We start from the raw sequence: 23,334 nt of genomic DNA on the forward strand, positions 1-23,334 counted from the left end.
TAACTTTATCCGCAGGCTTCCTAAGCGTCAATTCTTCTGCTCATGGTTGGCAACTGGAGGATAACAGTGACAATGGATAGAAAATCAGAAGTTTTTAGAAAAATTTATTGTATAAAATGAGTAATTGTAACAACAATGACAACTTATGAGAATGGCTAAATATACTCTATGTTATATATCCAATAGTGAGGAAGAGGAGGAAGAGGAAGAGGAGGAGGAGGAGGAGAAAGAAGAGGAGGAGAAAGAGGAGGAGGAAGAGGAGGTGGAGGAGAAAGAGGAGGAGGAGGAGGAGAAAGAAGAGGAGGAGAAAGAGGAGGAGGAAGAGGAGGAGAAAGAGGAGGAGGAGGAGAAAGAGGAGGAGGAAGAGGAGGAGGAAGAGGAGGAGAAAGAGGAGGAGGAAGATGTGATAAACACATCAGAAGGAAGCAAAGAGAAAATCATCTTGTAAGTAGAGAGATAATGAGATTATAACATACTCCCCAACACTCCCAGGACATCAGAGTCTCCTGGAAAAAGTTACTCAATGATAAATCTATAGCAGTTGCATACAGACAACTTTATCCGTAGGCTTCATGTAACCTCCACTTCAATGTCACCCTCATTTTGTCCCTCCTCCGTACCAATACCCTCCCATGCTACCCCTTCTTCATCCTGAGTGTCCCATCTCCATTCTCCTTTCTGAGTCTCCTCATGCTATCCTTTTGCAATACATTCTCCATAATGAGCCCTTCCACACTACCACAGTTCCATATCGAGACACCCCAGATTCTCCATATCAAGCCTCCCCTTTTCTCCATACTGAGACTCCCCCAATTCTCAATATCGAGCCCCCTATACTACATACCGAGGACCCTTCTATTCTCTATACCAAGTCCCCCATTCGCCATACTGAGCAAACCCACACTTCTCCTTCTACATAACAAGCCCCCTTACGCTTCACCTTTTCGATATCGATACCCCTACATTCTCCACACTGAGATCATCCATTCTTCATATTCAACCCCCTATGCTACTTATTCTCCATACTGAGCCCCCCAATGCTAATCCTTCTCCACAAAAAGATCTACTCTATTCTCCAAAGCGAAATCCCTCCATTCTCAATAATGAGCCCCATCACGCTACCTCTTTTCCATATCTAGACGACTCAGATTCTCCATCTCAAGCCCCCTATTCTCCATACTGAGAACCCTTAAGGGTGTGTGCACACGCTGCGGAATCCGCTGCGGATTAATCCGCACGGATTTTGCAAAAACCGCAGATAATCCGCAGGTCAAAAGACCTGCGGATTATCTGCGGTTTTGCCTGCGGTTTGGTCCTGCGGATTCACTATCTCCACAATGGTGGAGATAGGAACCCGCAGCGGTTTCCGCAGAAAGAATTGACATGCAATTCTTTCTGCGGATTCAAAACCGCAGCAAATCCACGCGGTTTTTTCCGCAGCGTCGGCACAGCGGTTTTTTTTCCCATTCATTTGAATGGTACTGTACACCGCAGCTAAAGCTGCTGCGGGTCCGCAGCGGCCAAAACCGCTGCGGAAACACAGCGGAATCCGCAGCGTGTGCACATACCCTTATTCTCCATAACAAGAACCCCCATTCTCCATACTGAGCCCCTTCGGCTGCCTCCCTGTATCTTCAGTACTGCAGTGACGTCTGCAATGTGATGAGATGACCTCTTCGTGCTGCCGTGATGTCAGTAGTGTGAGCTTGCAGCTGCATGTTGGGTTATACAATTGATGGCAGCGGTGGGACGTGCGAGACCTCCCAGGCTGCGATCTATGACACTTTGTTTCTAATGAAAACTTCATTTTTCACTATAGATATGAAAAAAAGACAACAAGGACCGAGACAGAGCCAATCCTGTAAGTAATTAGTGCAATCATGACCGCATTTACTCCAACTTTCGAACGATGTCGTCATATTGTGACCTAAGCACAGGACATTACACAGGACAATAGCACTGTATAAATCCTCAGACTGATCAGAATGATAATGTGAACTGTGTATTAATTTGTTATTTTGGATTTTTTTTTTAAGACAAAAACGGAAATGGTGGATGCCAAAGTGCATGAGAGGAAAGAACAGCAGCCCTGCAAAGAACATGTAAGTGTTTTAACCCTTCCCACAAATCGATGTGCCCTTATGTGCTAATTGCTGTCTTCTAGATGCAATATTATACAATGATTCCTCCTGGTAGTTACAGGAAGAGCATCAGTCCCCTTTCCAGTGCATGTGATATTTATACAATCAGCTAATAATTAGCAATGACCTCTATCTATATCATGTGGTGAAGTATATGAGACAGGTCACATATGTGCTTATAGTCTGTGTCCCCATGCTGCAAAGATTTCTTCCTGATTATTATTTTACATGATATTTATTTGTGATCATTTCCTCTATTTCTCCAACAGCAGAATTGATAAAAATACTTGAGCTGTCCACCAAAATGTCCCCTGCACACTCTGCATAAAGAGACCCCCTCATTCTTCATACCGAGCTACCACACACTACCCCTTCTCCATTTTGAATTCCCCCATGCTTTTTCCTCATATTGAGACCCCCCCATGCTAACCTTTCTCCATGCTGAGACCACCTCCATTCTCCCTACAGAGACCCCCTCTATGGTACCTTTTTTCCATACTACAATGTTTACAATTCTCCATAGTGAGCCCCCTTCTCCATAGTGAGCCCCATTCTCCATAGTGAGCACCCATTCTCCATAGTGAGCCCCCCATTCTCCATAGTGAGCCCCCCCATTCTCCATAGTGAGCCCCCCCATTCTCCATAGTGAGCCCCCCATTCTCCATAGTGAGCCCCCCATTCTCGATAGTGAGCCCCATTCTCCATAGTGAGCCCCCCATTCTCCATAGTGAGCCCCCCATTCTCCATAGTGAGCCCCCCCATTCTCCATAGTCAGCCCCCCATTCTCCATAGTGAGATCCCCCTTCTCCATAGTGAGCCCCCCATTCTCCATAGTGAGCTTCCATTCTCCATAGTGAGCCCCCCATTCTCCATAGTGAGCCCCCCCATTCTCCATAGTGAGCCCCCCATTCTCCATAGTGAGCCCCCCCATTCTCCATAGTGAGCCCCCCATTCTCCATAGTGAGCCCCCCATTCTCCATAGTGAGATCCCCCTTCTCCATAGTGAGATCCCCCTTCTCCATAGTGAGCCCCCCATTCTCCATAGTGAGCCCCCCATTCTCCATAGTGAGCCCCCCATTCTCCATAGTGAGCCCCCCATTCTCCATAGTGAGATCCCCCCATTCTCCATAGTGAGATCCCCCTTCTCCATAGTGAGCCCCCCATTCTCCATAGTGAGCCCCCCATTCTCCATAGTGAGCCCCCTATTTTCCATAGTGAGTCCCCCATTCTCCATAGTGAGATCCCCATTCTCCATAGTGAGCCCCCCATTCTCCATAGTGAGCCCCCCCATTCTCCATAGTGAGACACCCATTCTCCATAGTGAGACACCCATTCTCCATAGTGAGACACCCATTCTCCATAGTGAGCCCCCCATTCTCCATAGTAAGCTCCCATTCTCCATAGTGAGCCCCCCATTCTCCATAGTGAGCCCCCCATTCTCCATAGTGAGACACCCATTCTCCATAGTGAGATCCCCCTTCTCCATAGTGAGATCCCCCTTCTCCATAGTGAGATCCCCCTTCTCCATAGTGAGCCCCCCATTCTCCATAGTGAGCCCCCCATTCTCCATAGTGAGATCCCCCTTCTCCATAGTGAGATCCCCCTTCTCCATAGTGAGCCCCCCCATTCTCCATAGTGAGCCCCCATTCTCCATAGTGAGCCCCCCTATTTTCCATAGTGAGTCCCCCATTCTCCATAGTGAGATCCCCATTCTCCATAGTGAGCCCCCCCATTCTCCATAGTGAGACACCCATTCTCCATAGTGAGACACCCATTCTCCATAGTGAGACACCCATTCTCCATAGTGAGCCCCCCATTCTCCATAGTGAGCCCCCCATTCTCCATAGTGAGCTCCCATTCTCCATAGTGAGCCCCCCATTCTCCATAGTGAGCCCCCCATTCTCCATAGTAAGCTCCCATTCTCCATAGTGAGCCCCCTATTCTCCATAGTAAGCTCCCATTCTCCATAGTGAGCCCCCCATTCTCCATGCATTCTTTTTGTAATCCGATTTGTGTGTGATGCATCAGTTCTTAATAGTCTGAAGCTGGTGACGTGAGAGAATATTGAAACATAAATTAAATTTATGGGATTAAATATCTTAAAATTGGCACGTGCTTATGTACTCACACCTTTTGTGATGAAGCCCTTAAACATTTCGGGTGCAAGCAATTCCCTTTATAAGTTAATTAGTGAAAGGAAGCCCACCTGTGTGTAATCTAAGTGTTACATGGTCTGTCAGTATATACACACCTTTTCTGAAAGGCCACAGAGGCTGCAACACCATTAGAGGGGTTTTCCCACGAACAAAGTTCATTTTAATCAATAGATCTCATAATAATAATAATTTCCACAATTGGAGGTGTTTCAAAGTATTCTTCCTGTGCTGAGATAATCTTATAAATGTGCCCCTACTGTGTAATGGCCGTGTCTGACCGCACAGGAACATGGTCTGATCATACCACAGCTCCTGGGCAGGGGAGGACACGAGACAGTACCACAATACTGGATCGCAAATGATTGTTTCTTTATTTTTAACCCCTTACCAAGGGTAGTTTGCACTTTAATGACCGGGCCAATTTTTACAATTCTGACCACTGTGCCTTTTTGAGGTAATAACTCTGGAACGCTTCCATGGATCCCACTGATTCTGACACTGTTTTCTCGTGACATATTGTACTTCATGGTAGTGGTTAAATTTCTTTGATATGACTTGCGTTTATTTGTGGAAAAAAACCCGGAAATTTGGCGAAAATTTTGAAAATTTCGCAATTTTCCAACTTCGAATTTTCATGCCCTTAAATCACAGAGATACGGCACACAAAATACTTAATAAGTAACATTTCCCACATGTTTACTTTACATCAGCACAATTTTGGAACCAAAATTTTTTTTTATTAGGAAGTTATAAGGGTTAAAAGTTGACCAGCGATTTCTCATTTTTTACAACACCATTTTTTTTTAGGGACCACATCACATCTTAAAGTCACTTTGAGGGGTCTATATCATAGAAAATACCCAAAAGTGACACCATTCTAAAAACTGAACCCTTGATGGTGCTCAAAACCACATTCAAAAAGTTTATTAAGCCTTCAGGTACTTCACAAGAATTTTTTGAATGTTTCACAAAAAAATTACTTCAGGTCCAATTTATTTTATTTTCACAAGGGTAACAGGAGAAATTGGACTGCAAAAGTTATTGTGCAATTTCTCCTGAGTACGCTGATCCCCCATATGTGGGGGGGAACTACTGTTTTGGTGCATGGCAGAGCTCAGAAGGGAAGGAGCGCCGTTTGACTTTTTCAACGCAGAATTGGCTGGACGCCATGTCACGTTTGGAGAGCCCCTGGTGTGCCTAAACAGTGGAAACCCCCCCCACAAATGACACCATTTTGGAAACTAGACCTCCCCAAGTAACTTATCTAGATGTGTGGTGAGCACTTTGAACGTCTTCATAGAAGTTTATAACGTAGAGCCGTAAAATTAACAAAATCATATTTTTTTCCACAAAAATTATCTTTCTGCCCCCAATTTTTCACTTTCCCAAGGGTAACAGGAGAAATTGGACCCCAAAAGTTGTTGTGCAATTTGTCCTGAGTATGCTGGTACCCCATATGTGGGGGTAAACCACTGTTTGAGTGCATGGCAATGCTCCCCTAAGCCACCAGAACACGCTGCAATCTTGTTTGATCGCAGTGTGCCGGGGGTTAAAGTGCCGCGAGGGGTCCGTGACCGCTCCTGGCACTTAGTTCCGGGTGTCAGCTGTGATAATCAGCTGACACCCGGCCACGATCAGCCGCGCTCCCCCTGTGAGCGTGGCTCATCACGTATGACGTACTATCCCGTCCATGGGCATTCAGGTCCAGGGCACCTGGACAGGATAGTACGTCATATGTCAGAAAGGGGTTAAACAATGTTTTACTTTAGTCATAAAAATGTTTTACCTCACAAAAATAATCAGCTGTGATCCCATGCTGTACTATCTGTATACTCTTTTCCTTCCTCCCCTGCTCAAGAGCTGTGGTATGATCAGACCATGTTCCTGCACAGTCAGACATAGCAATTACACAGTACACAGCAGGGGCACATGTATAAGATTATCTCAGCAGAGGGACATTATTTTTAATTACATCCAATTGTGTAACGTATTTTATTTCCAAGATCTATTGATGAAAATGAACTTTGTTTGTGGGAAAATCTCTTTAAGCAAGAGGCACCACTAACCAGACAATGCCATGAAGACCAAGGAGCTATCCAAACAAGTCAAGGACAAAGTTCTTGAGAAGTACAAGTTCGGGTTGGGTTGTAAAAAAAAAAAAATCCCAATCTCTGATGATCCCCCATAGCACCATCAAATCCATCATCATCAAATGGAAAGATCATGGTACCACAACAAACCTGCCAAGAGAGGGCTACCCACCAAAACTCTCAGCTCGGGCAAGGAGGGCATTAATCAGAGAGGTATCCCTGAAGGAGCTGCAGAGTTCCCAAGCAAACACTGGAGTATCTGTCCATACGACCACAATAAGCTGTACGCCCCATAATGGTAGCCTTTATGGAAGAGTGGGCAGAAAAAGGCGTTTAATTACACACAAAAATGGTCTTGTTTTGAGTTTCCGAAAAGACATATGGGAGACACCTCAAATGTATGGAGGAAGGTGCTGTGGTCAGCTCAGACTAAAATTTTACATTTTGGCTACCAAGGTAAACGCTATGTCTATGTCTACGTCAAGCCAATACAGCTCATCACCCAGAGCACACCGCTGTGAAATGTGGTGGCAGCATTATGATGTGGAGATGTTTTTCGGCAGCAGGGACAGGGAACATGGCCCGAATCAAGGGGAAGATGGATGGTGTGAAATACAGGCATATTCTTGAGCAAAACCTGGCTCAGCCTGTCAGTGAATGGAGCCTGGTAAAAAGGTTCGCTTCCAACAGGACGATGACCCGATCCATACTGCTAAAGCAACACTCAAGTGGTTTAAGAGGAAACATGTAAATGTTTTGGAGCGGTCAAGTCAAAGCCCAGACGTTAATCCAATTGAGAATCTGGGTCAGACTTGAACATTGCTGTTCACCAGAGGAAACCATCTAACTTGAAGGAGCTGGAGCAGTTTTGCCTTGAGGCATGGGCAAAATTCTTAGTGGCAATATGTGGAAAGCTCATAGAGACTTATCCAAAGTGACTTGCAGCTGCAATTGCCACAAAAGGAGGCTCTACAAAGTACTGATTTTAGGGAGGGTGTAGTTATGCACACTGACATTTACAGTTATTTTGTCACATTTGTTGTTTGCTTAACAATAAAAAGAAAACCAAATGTTTACAGTTGTTAGGCATGCTCTTTACATGAACTGATGTGAACCCTCACAAAAACACTGAAATTCCAGATTTTGAGGTAGCAAACCACAAAATTGCCAAGGGGGTGAATACCTTCACATTTTACATGTTATTTATTTGTGATCATTTCTTCTACTTCTTCAGCAGAGAAAAAGATGAAAAAGAAAAAGAGAGCCGTCCACCAAAGTAAGGAAGAACTTCTCCCATTGTTGTATGTGACATATTGTTAGACTAAGGCTCATAATATCAGGGGTAGATATACTTTGTGTCTTCCCTTTATGTCTTGACACTATATTGTATATTTTTAATGTAAGAAACCAATATATTTAAGTGTCTCTATATGTCCCATAGTGAGAGAAAAGCATTTCCCTTTTCAGTTCCCATTTTCCAAACTCACTAACCTTCCTGTCCTTTTTCCTCCATTCTAAACACTAGGCTCCTCAGAACCTTTTTCTGCTGCTTCAGCAGCACCATGGCATAATAAAGAAAAAGCGTAAGTATAATTTTTTTTTTAGTTAAATAATTTTAAGATTTACAAACTCTAATCAGTATCATCTTAAGCGTTGATTTATTTTCATATAAACTATCGGGTGGTGACAAATAAGTTTAATTCTTTTGAAAAAAACACAGAATTATAAAGTGATGAGGGCAGGTACGTTAGTGTATAGGAGGAGAGGTAGGAGGAAACAATTATTTACACATGCAAAGATAGATTCTTTTTACAGAAGCAAGGCACTGCCATGGGCATGACCTGTGTGTGATTGTGTCAAAATGTCTTTCTCGGCCTATGGGAGAGAAAACATTTTCACAGTGGCCCCCAAGCCCACTTCCCATGTGAACTGCTGGTAAAAGGACATTGATGACAGGGCACCAAACTGAAAAATGTTATGACTGTGTTGAACCGCAACAACTCTTAATATCCAGGTCATGTACAAGTCTCATATACATATTGATATTTTGTCTATCCAACTCACATCAGGGGATGTCCTAATACAGATGGATGTCTTCAGAAAGGAGATATCAATTAATGACTTATTGCACGCATCTACAGCCCATATTAGATCAGATATGAAGGCCATTCCCACTGATCGGTTCCTGTGAATGAGGAGCATTTGCTCTTCTGAGGAAAGTTTTGAGGCATTCAGGTCCCCTATGCCCTCACACCCAGCAGCACTCATCTATGTATTATTAAAGAGGTTGTCCGGTCAAAACTGATAAGTCTGCAGAATTCCCTCGGTGAACGCAATAGAAGTGTATGGAGCGAGGCCACGTCCACTGGCCAGGAGTATGTATAACTCATACGTACCCACCGTTACAGAGTCTGAAACCAGCAAATATCCACAGCACACAGTGCTAGCACTGGGGGATTCATAAGTCTGCAGTCACACAGAGTGACTGCAGACTTATCGGCTTTGACCGGACAACCCCTTTAAACTCTTTGCCTAACCAGCCCTGTATAACGTTATTCGGTTAAAAAAATGCTTTAAAAAAGCATTTATATTGTCCCCATTACCTATGCTAATGAGGGCTTTGACTAGTCGATGAGGCGTCAGTTGCCCCAGACAAGTCAGCACTCTTTCCCTGTTATCACGCCCCTGTGCATGTCTCTGAAGAGGAAAGCGTACAGCCGGCTTCAGAGGTGCTGTGACGCTGCCAAAATGAGGGGCGCACATGTGCTAGATTTGCATGAGTTTGAGATAAGGCCGGCTCATGAAAATTATGTCATCACACCCACAGGGGCATGATAACATGGAATGAAGGACTAGTCTGGGGCAAATACTGCCCATTGACTAGTCAAAACCCTCATTATCATAGGCAACAGGTGCAATATAAATGCTTTTTTAAAGCATTTAACTGAATTACATTATACAGGGCTGGTTAGGCCGGGATTCTAATCACAAACAGCTGAATGCTGCTGGGTTGGAGAGCATGGGGGGACCTGACAGGGTCCCTTTAACCGCCAGAGGTATTTTAGGTTTTGCGTTTTCTTTTTTTGCTTCCCTTTTTCCCAGAGCCATAACTTTTTTATTTTTCCGTCAATATGGCCATGTGAGGCCTTGTTTTTTGTGGAACGAGTTGTACTTTTGAACACTATTGGTTTTAACATACTATGTGTTGGAGCTGGCGGAATGCACCAAATAATAAAATGATAGTAAGGTGCGTTCTCAGCCCGGGGTCCACCGCGCAGAGGTGGTAAACTACTGCTTGGTAATGGCAGATGTATATAGCGGTATACAGGTCACACGCGGGTTAACGTCACCCGGTGTGAACAGAAGCGGACTCTGTTACGTCACAGAGCCGCAGGACCGCGGAACATAAATGCCAGAGCCTGATAAAACTCACAGCACTTGGCAAGAGAGTGCTCAGTATGTGGTCACAGAACTCAGCCCCAAGGACACGAGGACTGAGTCCCTCTAGACCTACAGAGCATGCGGCGTCACACATGCGGACGCCCCTAATGAACGCTAACCACCGAGGAGTGCAGAATATGTGCACCATGGCGTACAGACAAAGCCACCGGTGGATGCTGATGGCAGTCTCTGACTCTGCCTCTACCTGGACCTCAGCCTGGGGGCTAGGAGACTAGGCTACACAACACATCACATGCGTACCAAAGGTAGAGGTTTCATAATGAGTCATTCACCAGAGACATTCATACATGCATACAACACTCACTCTACATGGTCTATAGCTTTCTCTATATTAGCGCATGGCCGAGCGGCCATCCTAAGCTTTTATAGTTGCAGGCTTCCGGGACCTTCCTGGTGGTCCAATCGAACCAGCAGCAGGACCTAAGCATGTGACCTCCGACCTCCAATGAGAGTTCGTCCCACGGGCATGCTCAGTATGAGAGAAAAGCAGGACTTGGTCCCAGGAGCGTCTGCTTTCCGCTGACTCATGCATGGTAGAATAGCGGAGCCTGGAGTAGCAACCAGATGCCTTGCATTCGCCTGGGCAAGACGCTGGGACAGACATCTGTTGTGAATTCGCTTTCTGGCCTACCTCTGGTTACTAGTGAAGGTAGTGGAGCTGGTTATATTGACAGAGGGGTTGCGAGTTCTCTTTCTGGGCTCCCTCTGGTGATTACTGGAGGTAATGGAGCTGATCTGATTAACAGAGGCTTGCCACCTGATAATGAGGAGTACGGTTGGAGATCTGGAGTTTCCAGCTCAGTCCCTGCATGCTCAGCTAAGTGTTCTTTTGCTATTGTTCACATTTGATCTGGTTTTGTCTATTTCAATTTTGTGTGGTCAGCCAGCTCCGGCTGGGGCTGTGCTGAATCTCCATCCATATGTTACTGCTTGTGCCAGTTTATTTTTGTCCCTTGTTAGATTGGCCTCTTTTTGCTCTGCTTTCAGAATATACCAGAGTGCTGATATAGTGGGCGAAGTCGTGCAACTTCAGTTTTTTTCTATCAGACGTATTGGACATTTTTTGCAGGTTTTTTGCGTGATTGCTGACAGTGTCTTTCCTTTCCTGTCCTATCTAGTTAGTGTGGGCCCCATCGTTTGCTCAGTCTATTTTCCTACCTGCGTTTGTGTTTTCATCTTGTCTCACCGACAATATATGTTTGGGGACTATCTATTCCTTTGGGGTCTGCTATGGGGCAGTCTAGATTTCCCCTTTCTTGCTTTAGACTTATTTAGCTCTCCGGCTGTGTTGAGGCGTCTAGGATCATCGTAGATACGCTCCACGGCTACTGCTAGTTGTGTGGATAGGATCAGGGTTCTGCAATCCGCTTAGTTACCAACCTCTCTGGTTTTCTGTGGCTTAGCTTGATCTTGCTCTCCTCCTTGGTGACCCAATCATAACAGACGAAAATTGTCAGGTGAACTCTGATACTGTGTTGGCCTCCTTTGATGTGGTCTCGTTGTACACATCAATTGAACATGACAGAGGACTTAGTGCCGTCGATGTGGTGCTATCAGGCTCTGACATGGCTTTGGGTTGTGCACAGCTGGTCCTCACCCTGCTAGGTTTCATCTTCAGGAAGAATTATTTTCTTTTTGGGGATGATTTTTACCTGCAGGTGAGGGGTACCGCCATGGGGTCAAATGTGGCCCCCACTTATGCTAACATCTATATGGCGGTATTTGAGGACCAGCATGTGTACTGTTCCAACTACTGGCGCCATGTCCGGGCCTGGTGACGCTACATCGACGACATTTTTTGCCTATGGGATGGCAGCTCTGATGATTTGTTGAAGTTTCAGGATGAACTTAACGGTGTCATTCCTGAATTGAAATTTACCTTGACGTACTCTACTGACCGAGTTCAATTTCTTGACACTATAGTGTACAAACACGATGGTGCTTTATGCACTGATCATTTTGTAAAGGAAACAGATAGGAACAGTCTTCTTTTATATAATAGCAATCATCCAAGGAGGATGGTTGAATCACTACCTTTGAGTCAGATGTTGCGGGTTAGGAGAATCGTGAAAGATGAGACTTTAATGGATACTAGACTTGAGGAAATGTGTGACAAATTTGTCAGGAGGGGTTACCCGAAAAAGGATGTCAAACGCTATAAAGAAAAAGCTTTAGCCTTGACTCCTGATGCAATTAGACATAAGGGGGATGTGGGGGCCCCTAAACATATTCCATTCATGTCTACCTTTTGCCCAGTAAGTAATAGACTTGGGGGGATTTTACATAGACACTGGAGCCTTCTGCAAAAGGGTTTACCACAGATTAGTGAATTTACCAATAGACCAATTCTATCGTATAGACGGGGTTACAACTTGAAAGACAAGTTGGTAAAGGCTGATATAGGATCTGTGAAAAAAAGTTTACTCCAGTCGACACTATGACCACCAAGACTAGGTAATTTCCCGTGTTTGGGAGGTGCAAGCTGTGGGAATATGATTAAGGGTGACAGCTTTAGTCACCCACGGTCGGGTAAAAAGTTTTACATTAAAGAGAGATATACATGTTCCTCAAGTTTTGTTATCTATTTGATTACTTGCCCCTGTGGGCTTATGTATGTGGGAGAGACGTCCATGGAGATTAAAGGCCCTTTTACATTTAGCGATCCGACCAGCGATATGACCCGGTCAGGATCGCTGGTGCATCGCTAAATGATCGCTAGTGAGCTTCCACACAGGAAGATCTCACAGCGATGCAGCAGCGACGCAGCGGACGATACTCACCTTTCACACACAGCGATCCAGACGTCCTCCCGCCCGCGTCCAGCGTCGCTCGTCTCACACAGCAGGAAGCCCATCAGGAAGCAGACAACGAGAAATGGAGCCGCCCGATCTCGCGCGATGAACGACAGACAGCGGGGGAGCCGGTCGGAGGTAAGTATCACACATAGCGATATCGCTAGCAATATCGCTATAACATCACAAAATCAGTGACGTTTTAGCGATATTGCTAGCGATATCGCTATGTGTAAAACCGCCTTAAGGCGAGGATCAGTAAACATAAGAGTACCATTAGGACTAAACTTTTAGATTTACCTGTACCTAAGCTTTTTGTTGATTGCATTCAGTCAACCAATTGAGGTTTAGAGTGATTGATGGGGTTCCAGTGTTGAGACGTGGTGGTGACAGAGTTAAACTTTTAAAGAAAAAAGAATTAAGATGGATTTCCACTTTGGACACATTACAACCGAGGGGTTTGAATGTGGACTATAATTTACATATTTGTACTCGATAAAATCCACTTTCTGTCTATTGGTGTCGACATTCTCTTAGAGTATCAAGTTTATATATGAAGGATTATCTTCACTGTTTTTAATTTGTACATTTTATATTGCAGTTTGCGCCTGGGGAGTGATTGGAGGACATAGGGACTGGACAGTCCTGAAGACATTGCTATATACTGCGGGGATATAAAGCAGTAGGTGAAATATAAAATATAACCTTTAATCAATCAATTAAAAGTACTAATCATGTGTCACCCTGTGAAAATAAAAGGCAGCATACAGCTGCTTATCAAGCGTATAGGCCTTCACTTGAAAAAGAGAAAAAGCCAAACCTGAATATAAGAATATAGATGGTCACCCAGAAATTTCTATATGGGTGAACAAAAGCATCTAAAGGGTACAGCAATTGAGATCACTTATCTCATAAATGCCATAAACCATTTGCATATATATATAGAAATCATGCAATTTAGCCAAAAAGGTCACTAAGGACCAAAAATTGACAGTCAGGTGAGAATAATCATAAAAAAGGAACAATCTCACCAAATAGATAGATGGGTCAGGAGTCCGGGAGGATCCTCTGTTCAATCCAACTGGAGGATGCAATAGGGGGAGACCATACCCTGTCACATCCCTAACACCTGATATCGGCTAAACCCCAGACTCCTGCCCTAACAAGGGCAGTCCACAGCTGACCCTAACAACACATGCCCTGCACTTTCCCTGAGGCGATGTCCCAACGCGTTTCCTCCAAGTACAATCATCCGGGGACTAAACTTGTAAAGTGCCATAGTGCTGATGATGAGAGGAAACCTTCCACTCCCTATGCTCTCCACGGGAGGTGGAGGAAGGGGGGCATATTTATAGATGACCTCATATGCAGTCACATCTAATTGGTAACATCTGTCAAAGAATTTAATTACCTCATGTGTCGCATCCATAGATCCCTGACAAGAGCCATTGCTCATGCCATTTCCGGTCATGGAACGCACGCCGGAGTGAGGACATCAGGAGCATTGCTCCGCCTCCGGTGCAGCCTATGCGAAAGCCGCCGACTTCCGGTATTAAGCATCATGCGCGCCTCTCCAGCGGCGCGTGTGCGCCCAGGGATAATGACCGACTTCCGGTATTAAGCATCATGCGCGCCTCTCCAGCGGCACGTGTGCGCCCAGGGATAATGACCGACTTCTGGTTCAAAGTGGTAACACGAAACGTTCCACAGGCACAAATGACCCTGTTTCCGGCACCAATATACATCGTAAAGAAGCGGCCGATTTTGGGTCCACCATGTATACGTAGGGCGGGCAAGACTCCGCCCACCAGACTCCAAGTGTGACATATGCACACTATCTGAGCGGCCCAACTCGCAGCATCCATCAATTGTGTGCATCAGGTGTCAACCATCATAGAGAGACCCCCGCTGTAAGGCTAAGTTCACACGTAGCGGAAATTCCGGAATTCCATTCCGCGGGAAAATCGCATTTTAAATTCCCGCGATTTTCCCGCGGAAAAACTAGCATTTTGCAAGCGTAATTAGATTGCAGAATGCTAGCGTTTTCCAAGCGATCTGTAGCATCGCTTGGAGAACTGATTGACAGGTTGGTCACACTCGTCAAACACAGTGTTTGACAAGTGTGACCAACTTTTTACTACTGAGGCTGCCTATGCAGCATCAATAGTAAAAGATAGAAAGTAAAAAAAAAAGTTGTTATTCTCACCTTCCGACGTCCCGCGCAGCCGTTTTCAGTAATCCTTTGCGAAAATGCCCGCGATGGCGTCCGTTCTCGCGCGATTGCGACGTCTCGCGGTTATTCGCGATAACGTCGCGCGAATGACAGCGAGACTTCGCGATCCCGCGAGAACGGACGCCATCGCGGGCATTTTCGCAAAGGATTACTGGGAACGAGAACGTGGACAGAGGCGGGAAGGCTGCGCGGGACGTCGGAAGGTGAGAATAACAATATTTTTTATTTTAAATTCTATTTTTTACAGGGATATGGTACCCAAAGCCCGGAGGACAGTCTCCTCTCCTCCGGACCGTGGGTACCATCCGCAATTGTTCTTACTTTCCGCATGTTGTGCACAGTCACATGCGGAAAGTAAGCGGAACAATGCATTCCTATGGGTGCAGGATCGCCGCGATTCCACAAAATTAATAAGCATGCTGCGTTTTTTACTGCGAAGCGATTCCGCCGCGGTAAAAACCGCAGCATTAGCACAGCATTGCGGAATCCCATAGGAATGCATGGGATGCTTATTTTTCGCGTTTTCGCAGCAAAATCGCGCGGTTAAAACCGCCGCGGAAACGCGAAAAAAAGCCACGTGTGAACTCAGCCTAAGAGGCAGCCAAATATAGCATGGAATAAACATAACTCCGCCCACCGGACTCTCAGTGTGTCATATGTGCTATAACCAACGGCGCCGCAGCCGTCATACACCAATTGGAGGGCAAAAAAACACCCACATATGGAATAAAAACGGTATATATAAGGATCTATATTAGGAGGCGACAAGATGTGACTAATAGTAAATAAAGTATGATTACCGTATTTTTCAGACTATAAGACGCACCGGACCATAAGACGCACCCCTATTTTCAGAAGGAAAATAGGGAAAAAAATAATAATGTGTCAAATGGGGTCCGTCTTACAGTCCGAATTCAGCTTACCTGGGAAGGGATCCGGCACAGGTGGAGAAGTAGTCACAGGGGTCATTCAGTGGTCCAGGCTCGTGCGGTGGCGGCGGCTCTGTGCTGGGGCAGCTGCGCTGGGGCTGGGGCGGGTGGGCTGTGCAGGGGCAGCTGTGCTGGGGCAGGGGCAGCTGTGGCAGGGGCAGCTGTGGCAGGGGCAGCTGTGCTGGGGCAGGGGCAGCTGTGCTGGGGCAGGAGCAGCTGTGGCAGGGGCAGCTGTGGCAGGGGCAGGGGCAGCTGGGGCAGGGGCAGGTGGGCAGGGGCAGCTGTGCTGGGCAGAGGCAGCTGTGGCAGGGGCAGCTGAGGCAGGGGCAGCTGAGGCAGGGGCAGTGGCAGCTGTGGCAGGGGCAGCTGAGGCAGGGACAGGTGGGCTCTGCGGTGGTGGCAGCGGGCGGCGCTCTGCGGTGCGGTGGTGGCAGCAGGCTGTGCTACGGTGCAGGGGCGGCTCCGCCGGCGTTTCTTCGCAGCCCGGAGGCCCCCGCACACTCCTTGCTGGGTGCCGCCATGTTGCGGTGGCCTCCGGGAGCATGGACCCCGGCAAGATGGCCGCCGGTTCGGGGATGGCGAATACGCAGCTTCAGATCTCGTGCCGAGATCTCGGGGGACGAGATTCAAATCTTGGCAACAAGATCTCGTCCTCCGAGATCTCGGGACGAGATCTGAAGCTGCGCATGCGCCGTCCCCGGACCGGCGGCCATCTTGCCGGCGTCCATGCTCCCGGAGGCCACCGCAACATAGCGGCGCCCAGCAAGCGGTGTGCGGGGGCCTCCGGGCTGCGAAGAAACGCCGGCGGAGCCGCCACCCCTGCACCGGAGCACAGCCCGCTGCCACCTCCGCACCGCAGAGCGCCGCCCGCTGCCACCACCGCACCGCAGAGCCTCGCCCGCTGCCACCAGCGCACCAGGTACCGTGCATTGCGACCATAAGACGCACCCCCCACTTTCCCCAAAAATTTTGGGGGTAAAAAGTGCGTCTTATGGTCCGAAAGATACGGTACATATATACATACAAAAAATCCTAATATGAGGTGACTTGGAGGAAGAGGTTACAGCGTACTGGTTTGACATACTATAGGTAAAGAGACCAAAGAAAGATTTCAGATGAAACACCCAAAATTAATTTGATCATTCAAGCCTTTAGGCGCAACTGTGTCCAAATAAAAAATCCACTTTGCCTCTCGTTGAAGAAGTAACTGATCCCAGTTTTCCCCTCTTTTAGATTTAAAGACCTTATCCATGGCCATGAATTTCAACAATCCAATTTGTCCATTGTGTATACTGTGGATATGTCTCGATATCGGGGTGTCCCTCTTATGCAACACATCCCCAACATGCTCACCAATTCTCCTCCTAAATTCGCGAATAGTCTTATTCGCGAATTGGTGAGCATGTTGGGGATGTGTTGCATAAGAGGGACACCCCGATATCGAGACATATCCACAGTATACACAATGGACAAATTGGATTGTTGAAATTCATGGCCATTGATAAGGTCTTTAAACCTAAAAGAGGGGAAAACTGGGATCAGTTACTTCTTCAACGAGAGGCAAAGTGGATTTTTTATTTGGACACAGTTGCGCCTAAAGGCTTGAATGATCAAATTAATTTTGGGTGTTTCATCTGAAATCTTTCTTTGGTCTCTTTACCTATAGTATGTCAAACCAGTACGCTGTAACCTCTTCCTCCAAGTCACCTCATATTAGGATTTTTTGTATGTATATATGTACCGTATCTTTCGGACCATAAGACGCACTTTTTACCCCCAAAATTTTTGGGGAAAGTGGGGGATGCGTCTTATGGTCGCAATGCACGGTACCTGGTGCGCTGGTGGCAGCGGGCGAGGCTCTGCGGTGCGGTGGTGGCAGCGGCACTTTATTTCTCCTCTGACTGGTTGAATGAATACTGGGAAGCCATCGGCGTGGACGATTACCGCTTTGTGTACATGGGCCCCGCCGGCTCCTGGTATGTACGGCAGCAGTGTGTGTCTGTACGCCCATCATTGTTCCATTAACAGCAGACATGAAGTGTGAGGTGTAACACAATTATTTTGTTCTAGTAATGACCAAAAAAGCTTCTGTAATCACCTCATTATAATATTTACCTCTTTATATTTACCTCATTATCATATTTACCTCTTTATAATATCTGCCTCAGTATCACTTCCGCCTCATTTTAATACCGCAGTTTTTGCTCCGCAAGTTCTGATATCGGTAACGTTTGCTTGGTGGTGTCGATGATGTTTGCTCGGCGGTGGTGGTTTGCTTGGCGATGTTGGTGGGGTTTGCTCATTGGTGATGTTATCTCGGCGGTGGTGTTTGCTCGGTGGTGTCGGTGACGTTTGCTCGGCGGTGTTTGCTCGGTGATGACGTTTGTGTGGCAGTGTTGGTGACGTTTGCTCGGTGGTGTCGGTGGGGTTTACTCGGCAGTGCTGGTGATGTTAGCTCGGCGGCGGTGTTTGCTTGGCAATGTCGGTGGGGTTTGCTCAGCGGTGGGGTTTGCTCGGTAGTGTCGGTGACGTTTGCTCGGCTGTGTTAGCGCGGCGGCGGTGTTTGCTCGGCAATGACATTTGTGTGGCGGTATCAGTGACATTTGCTCGGCGATGTCAGTGGGGTTTGCTCGGCAGTGCTGGTGATGTTAGCTCGGCGATGACGTTTGTGCGGCAGTGTCGGTGACGTTTGCTCGGTGGTGTCGGTGGGGTTTACTCGGCAGTGCTGGTGATGTTAGCTCGGCGGTGGTGTTTGCTTGGCAATGTCGGTGGGGTTTGCTCAGCGGTGGTGTTTGCTCGGTAGTGTCGGTGACGTTTGCTCGGCGGTGTTAGCTCGGCGGTGTTTGCTCGGCAATGACGCTTGTGCGGCGGTATCAGTGACATTTGCTTGGCGATGTCAGTGGGGTTTGCTCGGCAGTGCTGGTGATGTTAGCTCGGCGGCGGTGTTTGCTCGGCGATGACGTTTGTGCGGCAGTGTCGGTGACGTTTGCTCGGTGGTGTCGGCGTGTTTTGCTTTTTTTTTTTTTTTGCATGTTTCTTCTTCTATCATTCTTGTATCTGGACTGTGAGACACTCTTGCCGTTGCCCTCGTCCTGACCGCTCCGCTTTTTTCGGGGTCAGCTGCAGCCTCCACTCCGGCGCTCCAGTCACTTATTCTCAGTCAGGGCAATGAGCGGAAGTGAGGAGGAGAGGACCCGGCCCAGAAAGACGCGCCAGCGTTATGCACCTGCTGAGCATGAAAGAGAGCGAACAGTGCGACTCGTGCCGCCGTGTAATGACTACACTGCCTTGCCTGCCGCTGTCCTCTTGCACCATCAGTATGAAGATGACATGGTGGGACACATTGCTATCAGGGACACTACCCTATACACAGTCTCCCTAGGCTGCCAGAGCGAAGCATTCCGCTGGTGCTACACAGCGTGTTTGGCCGCGGCACATCCAAGGATTGCTGTGTGCAGCTGCTACATCACACCTCAATGCAGATGCATGGCGGCACACAGCGGCGCCGTAGGATGCTGTGAGAAGCAAGTCATAATTAAGTCTGGCTTTTTTTTTATGTTGCCTGTCACGGTACCCAGTGTGCTGACCTGCAGTAAAGACCCACAGCAGCTGGCAAGCCGTACACACAGCTGTCACCCACATGCACGTCGCTATGCTGAGAGCGCTCACTGCAGCAGATGTCGTACAATGGAGCAGAGCCTTCCCCTGACTGAATTATGTAGACATGTCGCTCTCCAGCAATGTTTAGCATGTGAGGAAGGCAAAGAGGCGACTGCTGCTAATTCTGCCGGACGACCATTACTGTGGTGTTTGATTGCAGGATGCCCTCCACATTATAATAATCCCTTTCCTATAATGTCACACTGACAGGACTCCGTTCCACGCTGACGTCTTTCGATCCTACAGTTGGTCAGCGAATATATGTGGTCGTAAGAAGTGGCTGCTCTTCCCGCCTGGCCAGGAGGAACATCTTCGTGATTGCAGCGGGCGCCTTCCATACGATGTGACCGCACCTTCGCTCCACGACGTCTGCCCCCCATTCCTGGAGGTCATACAGGAGCCCGGGGAGATCCTCTTTGTACCCAGTGGTTGGCACCATCAGGTGTACAATTTGGTGAGAGGCTGCGCCACATTCCCCTTCACCTGTAATTGGGTTATGCGTTTATTTCACATAATGAAAGGTCCACAGTTTTCAAATGGATATGAGATCTGAGAGAGGTCGGAGGACCCCCGGGTGACGTGGTCAGAGGACCCTCGGGTGACGAGGTCACAGCCCTATAAGAGCATATATGGTGGAGGGATTAAAATCTGGATACAGTTCTGACATCAAAAATTATGAATCTGATCTTCCAGGAGGACACCATCTCCATCAACCATAACTGGGTGAACGGGTGTAACGTCTTGGTCATGTGGAGCTTCCTGCAGGCGGAGCTGAGCGATGTGAAGAGCGAGATCAGTGAGTGGAAGGAGACGATGGACGACTGGGAGCAGCACTGTCAGGTGACAGAACATTAATCATTTAAGATCCTGGAAACCCTGTAACGCTGACCTTCACTTCATAATACCTAGCCCTCGGTGGTGCCGAGTCCCGTCTCCATTCTCCCTCTGGTGCCAAGCCCCGTTCATGTTTTCCATGTTGTGCTGAGTCCTGTCCCAGTTCCGAGTATCTTGTCGTACCGAGCCCCATCTCTGTTCTACCTGTGGTACCATGCCACTTCATGGTTTCCTAGGTGGTACTGAGCCCTGTCCCCTGTTCTCCTGGATTGGTGCTGAGCCCCATCCATGATCTTTGGGTGATGCCGAGCCCTGTCCATGTTTTCCTGGATAGTGCTGATCCCCGTTTATTTTCTCCCTGGTGGTGCTGAGCCCCATCCGTGTTCTCCCTGATGGTGCTGAGCCCTGTTCATTTTCTCCCTGGTGGTGCTGAGCCCCGTTCATTTTCTCCCCGGTGGTGCTGAGCCCCGTTCATTTTCTCCCTGGTGGTGCTGAGCCCCGTTCATTTTCTCCCTGGTGGTGCTGAGCCCCGTTCATTTTCTCCCTGGTGGTGCTGAGTCCCGTTCATTTTCTCCCCGGTGGTGCTGAGCCCCGTTCATTTTCTCCCCGGTGGTGCTGAGCCCCGTTCATTTTCTCCCTGGTGGTGCTGAGCCCCGTTCATTTTCTCCCCGGTGGTGCTGAGCCCCGTTCATTTTCTCCCCGATGGTGCTGAGCCCCGTCCCTGTTATTTTCTTGCTGTGGGAATCATTTGTACTTTTCATATTTTGCACAGATCATCCTGAAATCCTGCTCTGGGATTGATTATAAAGAGTTTTTCACCTTCCTGAGGATCATTGCTGAGCACAGAATTCAGGTCTTACGGGAAGGACATGAGAACAACGTCCTGCAGAGCCCCCAGGTGATGGCCCCGGGGCCCCGACATGTACAGTTTGATCTCAGGAAGATTGCTGATACTCTGGTTTTATTAATGGACAACCAAGATTTCCAAAATCTGGACACAGAAACATTACAACCCCGCCCCGAAGACTTACTGACGGAGCTGGAGAGAGTGATACAATGACGGGAGCACAGAGGATGAAAATGTGACCGTGGTCGTACTGCATTCTGAGTGCTATAGCGTGTGCGGCATGCAGAAATCCTCTACCCCGCTCAGACACTGAACCAGCAGGGGGCAGCGAGGAGACTTAAGGTCTTGTAACCTGAACGGTGACGGGCAAGCAGAATTGTGAGTGCAGCTCTGGGTGTGAGTGGAAAAAGTAACACAAAATATTTCTTGAGTTTCTCACTCAGGGACAGAACGTGTCCCGCTGTGTTTCTGTAAACCAATAAAAAGCTTTAACTTAAAAAAAAGCAAGTTTTGGATGCTCACACCCAGAAATAACAGCATGGGTGCCTGCTGGTACATGATCCCACCCCAGGTATAGAAATATCAGCCCTGGTGCCCCCAATGAGCTCATTGCCCTTCTCACCCAGCTCCCGGACCCCCAGGAAAACACTGTAACATTTGGATTGTCTCCAGGGTGTCCAAGAAGCGTGTCGGGCCACAAGGGATGATCTGGTGTCAGTCATTTTACAGAAAGGGAGCGACCCCCTCGCTATTCCTTGCAATGCTTCTTCAATGGCCGTGGAACAGTCCAGCCGCAGTGCGCTCCAGTCACCAGGAGTGGCGCCATATGCCATAAAGGAAATAACCCGGGGAGCCGAACTAGAAATCGTGTCATAAGAAAGAGGTAGTGAGGGGGGGAAATGGCGACTACGGCAATGTAGCATGGCGGTCTGTGGGCAAAAAGGGCGTTTTCAGCCAAATATTCTACAAAGCCAACAGCTACTATCCTGACCCCTCCATAGGAAGCTGCAGTCCAGCTGTCTCCCTGTGCCCATTGTCACCCCCCCAGGGACGCACACTCACTGGCCCCATAGAGACACATACTCCCTGCCCCCATTGCCATCCCCCAGGGACCCACACTCACTTGCCCCATAGAGACACATACTCCCTGTGCCCATTGTCAACCCCCCCCCAGAGACCTCACTGGCCCCATTGAGACCCATACTCAATGCCCTAGGGGTGGGCAATTAATTTTCCCAAGGGGCCACATGAGAAAGAGGCACTGCTGTGGAGGGCCGAACCAATCGGCTGAACTTAAAGGGGCGGTCCAGAACTAAAGGTGAATTTCATATTAAATGTATATCTATTCAGTGTAATAATCTCATCTTGTTTTCTAATATACTTCAATGAAAAATTCCCTAACGTACCCTCTACATTCTGACTTCCTGCCTTTTTTTTTTTTTTTTTAAACGTCCCATGACATTTTGTTTGAGATTCACCAGTGCATGCTGGGATACCCGAATGAGCCGTCATCAGGCGGCAGAAGCTGTGGTCACTGCTGCAGTCTCTGCCCCTCTCTGAAATGAGGCACCATCAGTGACGTCTGTTTTGGAGGCTCGGCTAGTCCTGCTCACCTGATAATGCGTCGTACGTAAATTCTGACTCATCCTCAGTGTGAGCTCCCTGTGCTATATTCCTTTGAATGCACAGTGACAGTGCGCTCCCTGTGCTATATTCCTTTGAATGCACAGTGACAGTGAGCTCCCTGTGCTATATTCCTTTGAATGCACAGTGACAGTGCGCTCCCTTGCTGGCTCTAAGGAGAAGAGATGACCCGGCAGGGACCAGTCCAGTTTCTGAAAGAGATGACGCTTCTTTTCATGATGCGGAAAGCAGCTGTGGCTGTTAAAAATGCATATTCTTGTATATTATTCAGGACTTCTTACCAGATGTGATACACTAAAATATGACAATGTTCTTATAAAAAAAATGTGGTGGTTTATTTGGATTCTTCCATCAGAGAAAAGATTATTACAGAAAAACATAAAAATAGGTGAATGATTATAAAGAGAGCTGGTCCATTTGTTCATTAATCCTTCTTTCCTGGAACTCTGAAAAAGGCGTCTGTCTTGTAGTAACGCAGCTTTTCTGGATGGTGATTAGATTACATACCAGCTGTCCGTAGTGTCCGAGTAAGATGTCCCCTCGAGT

General features: G+C 47.5%; 1 protein-coding gene and 1 long non-coding RNA gene across 2 annotated transcripts; both read left to right on the forward strand.

The window, feature by feature from the left end:
* Positions 1–376: 376 nt before the first annotated feature.
* Positions 377–13,336, forward strand: LOC141053978 (uncharacterized). The gene is made up of 6 exons (XR_012221320.1): positions 377–444; positions 1,820–1,861; positions 2,037–2,102; positions 7,622–7,663; positions 7,913–7,970; positions 13,243–13,336. It is a non-coding gene; the product is annotated as an uncharacterized lncRNA (long non-coding RNA).
* Positions 13,337–17,103: 3,767 nt separating this feature from the next.
* LOC141053992 (2-oxoglutarate and iron-dependent oxygenase JMJD4-like) lies at positions 17,104–21,845 on the forward strand. Its single transcript, XM_073551134.1, has 5 exons — positions 17,104–17,199; positions 17,652–17,779; positions 19,674–19,917; positions 20,157–20,303; positions 21,070–21,845. Exons 1-5 carry the CDS (start codon positions 17,104–17,106, stop codon positions 21,355–21,357), a joined length of 903 nt encoding a protein of 300 aa, XP_073407235.1. The 3' UTR covers positions 21,358–21,845.
* The last annotated feature ends 1,489 nt before the right edge of the window (positions 21,846–23,334 follow it).

Source organism: Dendrobates tinctorius, unplaced genomic scaffold (assembly GCF_039654945.1).
Source record: "Dendrobates tinctorius isolate UK_male_01 unplaced genomic scaffold, ASM3965494v1 ptg000173l, whole genome shotgun sequence".
NCBI classification, from domain to species: domain Eukaryota; kingdom Metazoa; phylum Chordata; class Amphibia; order Anura; family Dendrobatidae; genus Dendrobates; species Dendrobates tinctorius.

Bases quoted from the DNA above. Each gene is read 5' to 3' on its own strand.
- LOC141053992 (XM_073551134.1), top strand. From the start codon at position 17,104: ATGTCTCGATATCGGGGTGTCCCTCTTATGCAACACATCCCCAACATG. The intron at 17,200-17,651 runs GTGAGCATGTTG...CGCTGGTGGCAG, and splicing joins ATAGTCTTATTCGCGAATTG to CGGGCGAGGCTCTGCGGTGC. The intron at 20,304-21,069 runs GTGACAGAACAT...TATTTTGCACAG, and splicing joins ACTGGGAGCAGCACTGTCAG to ATCATCCTGAAATCCTGCTC.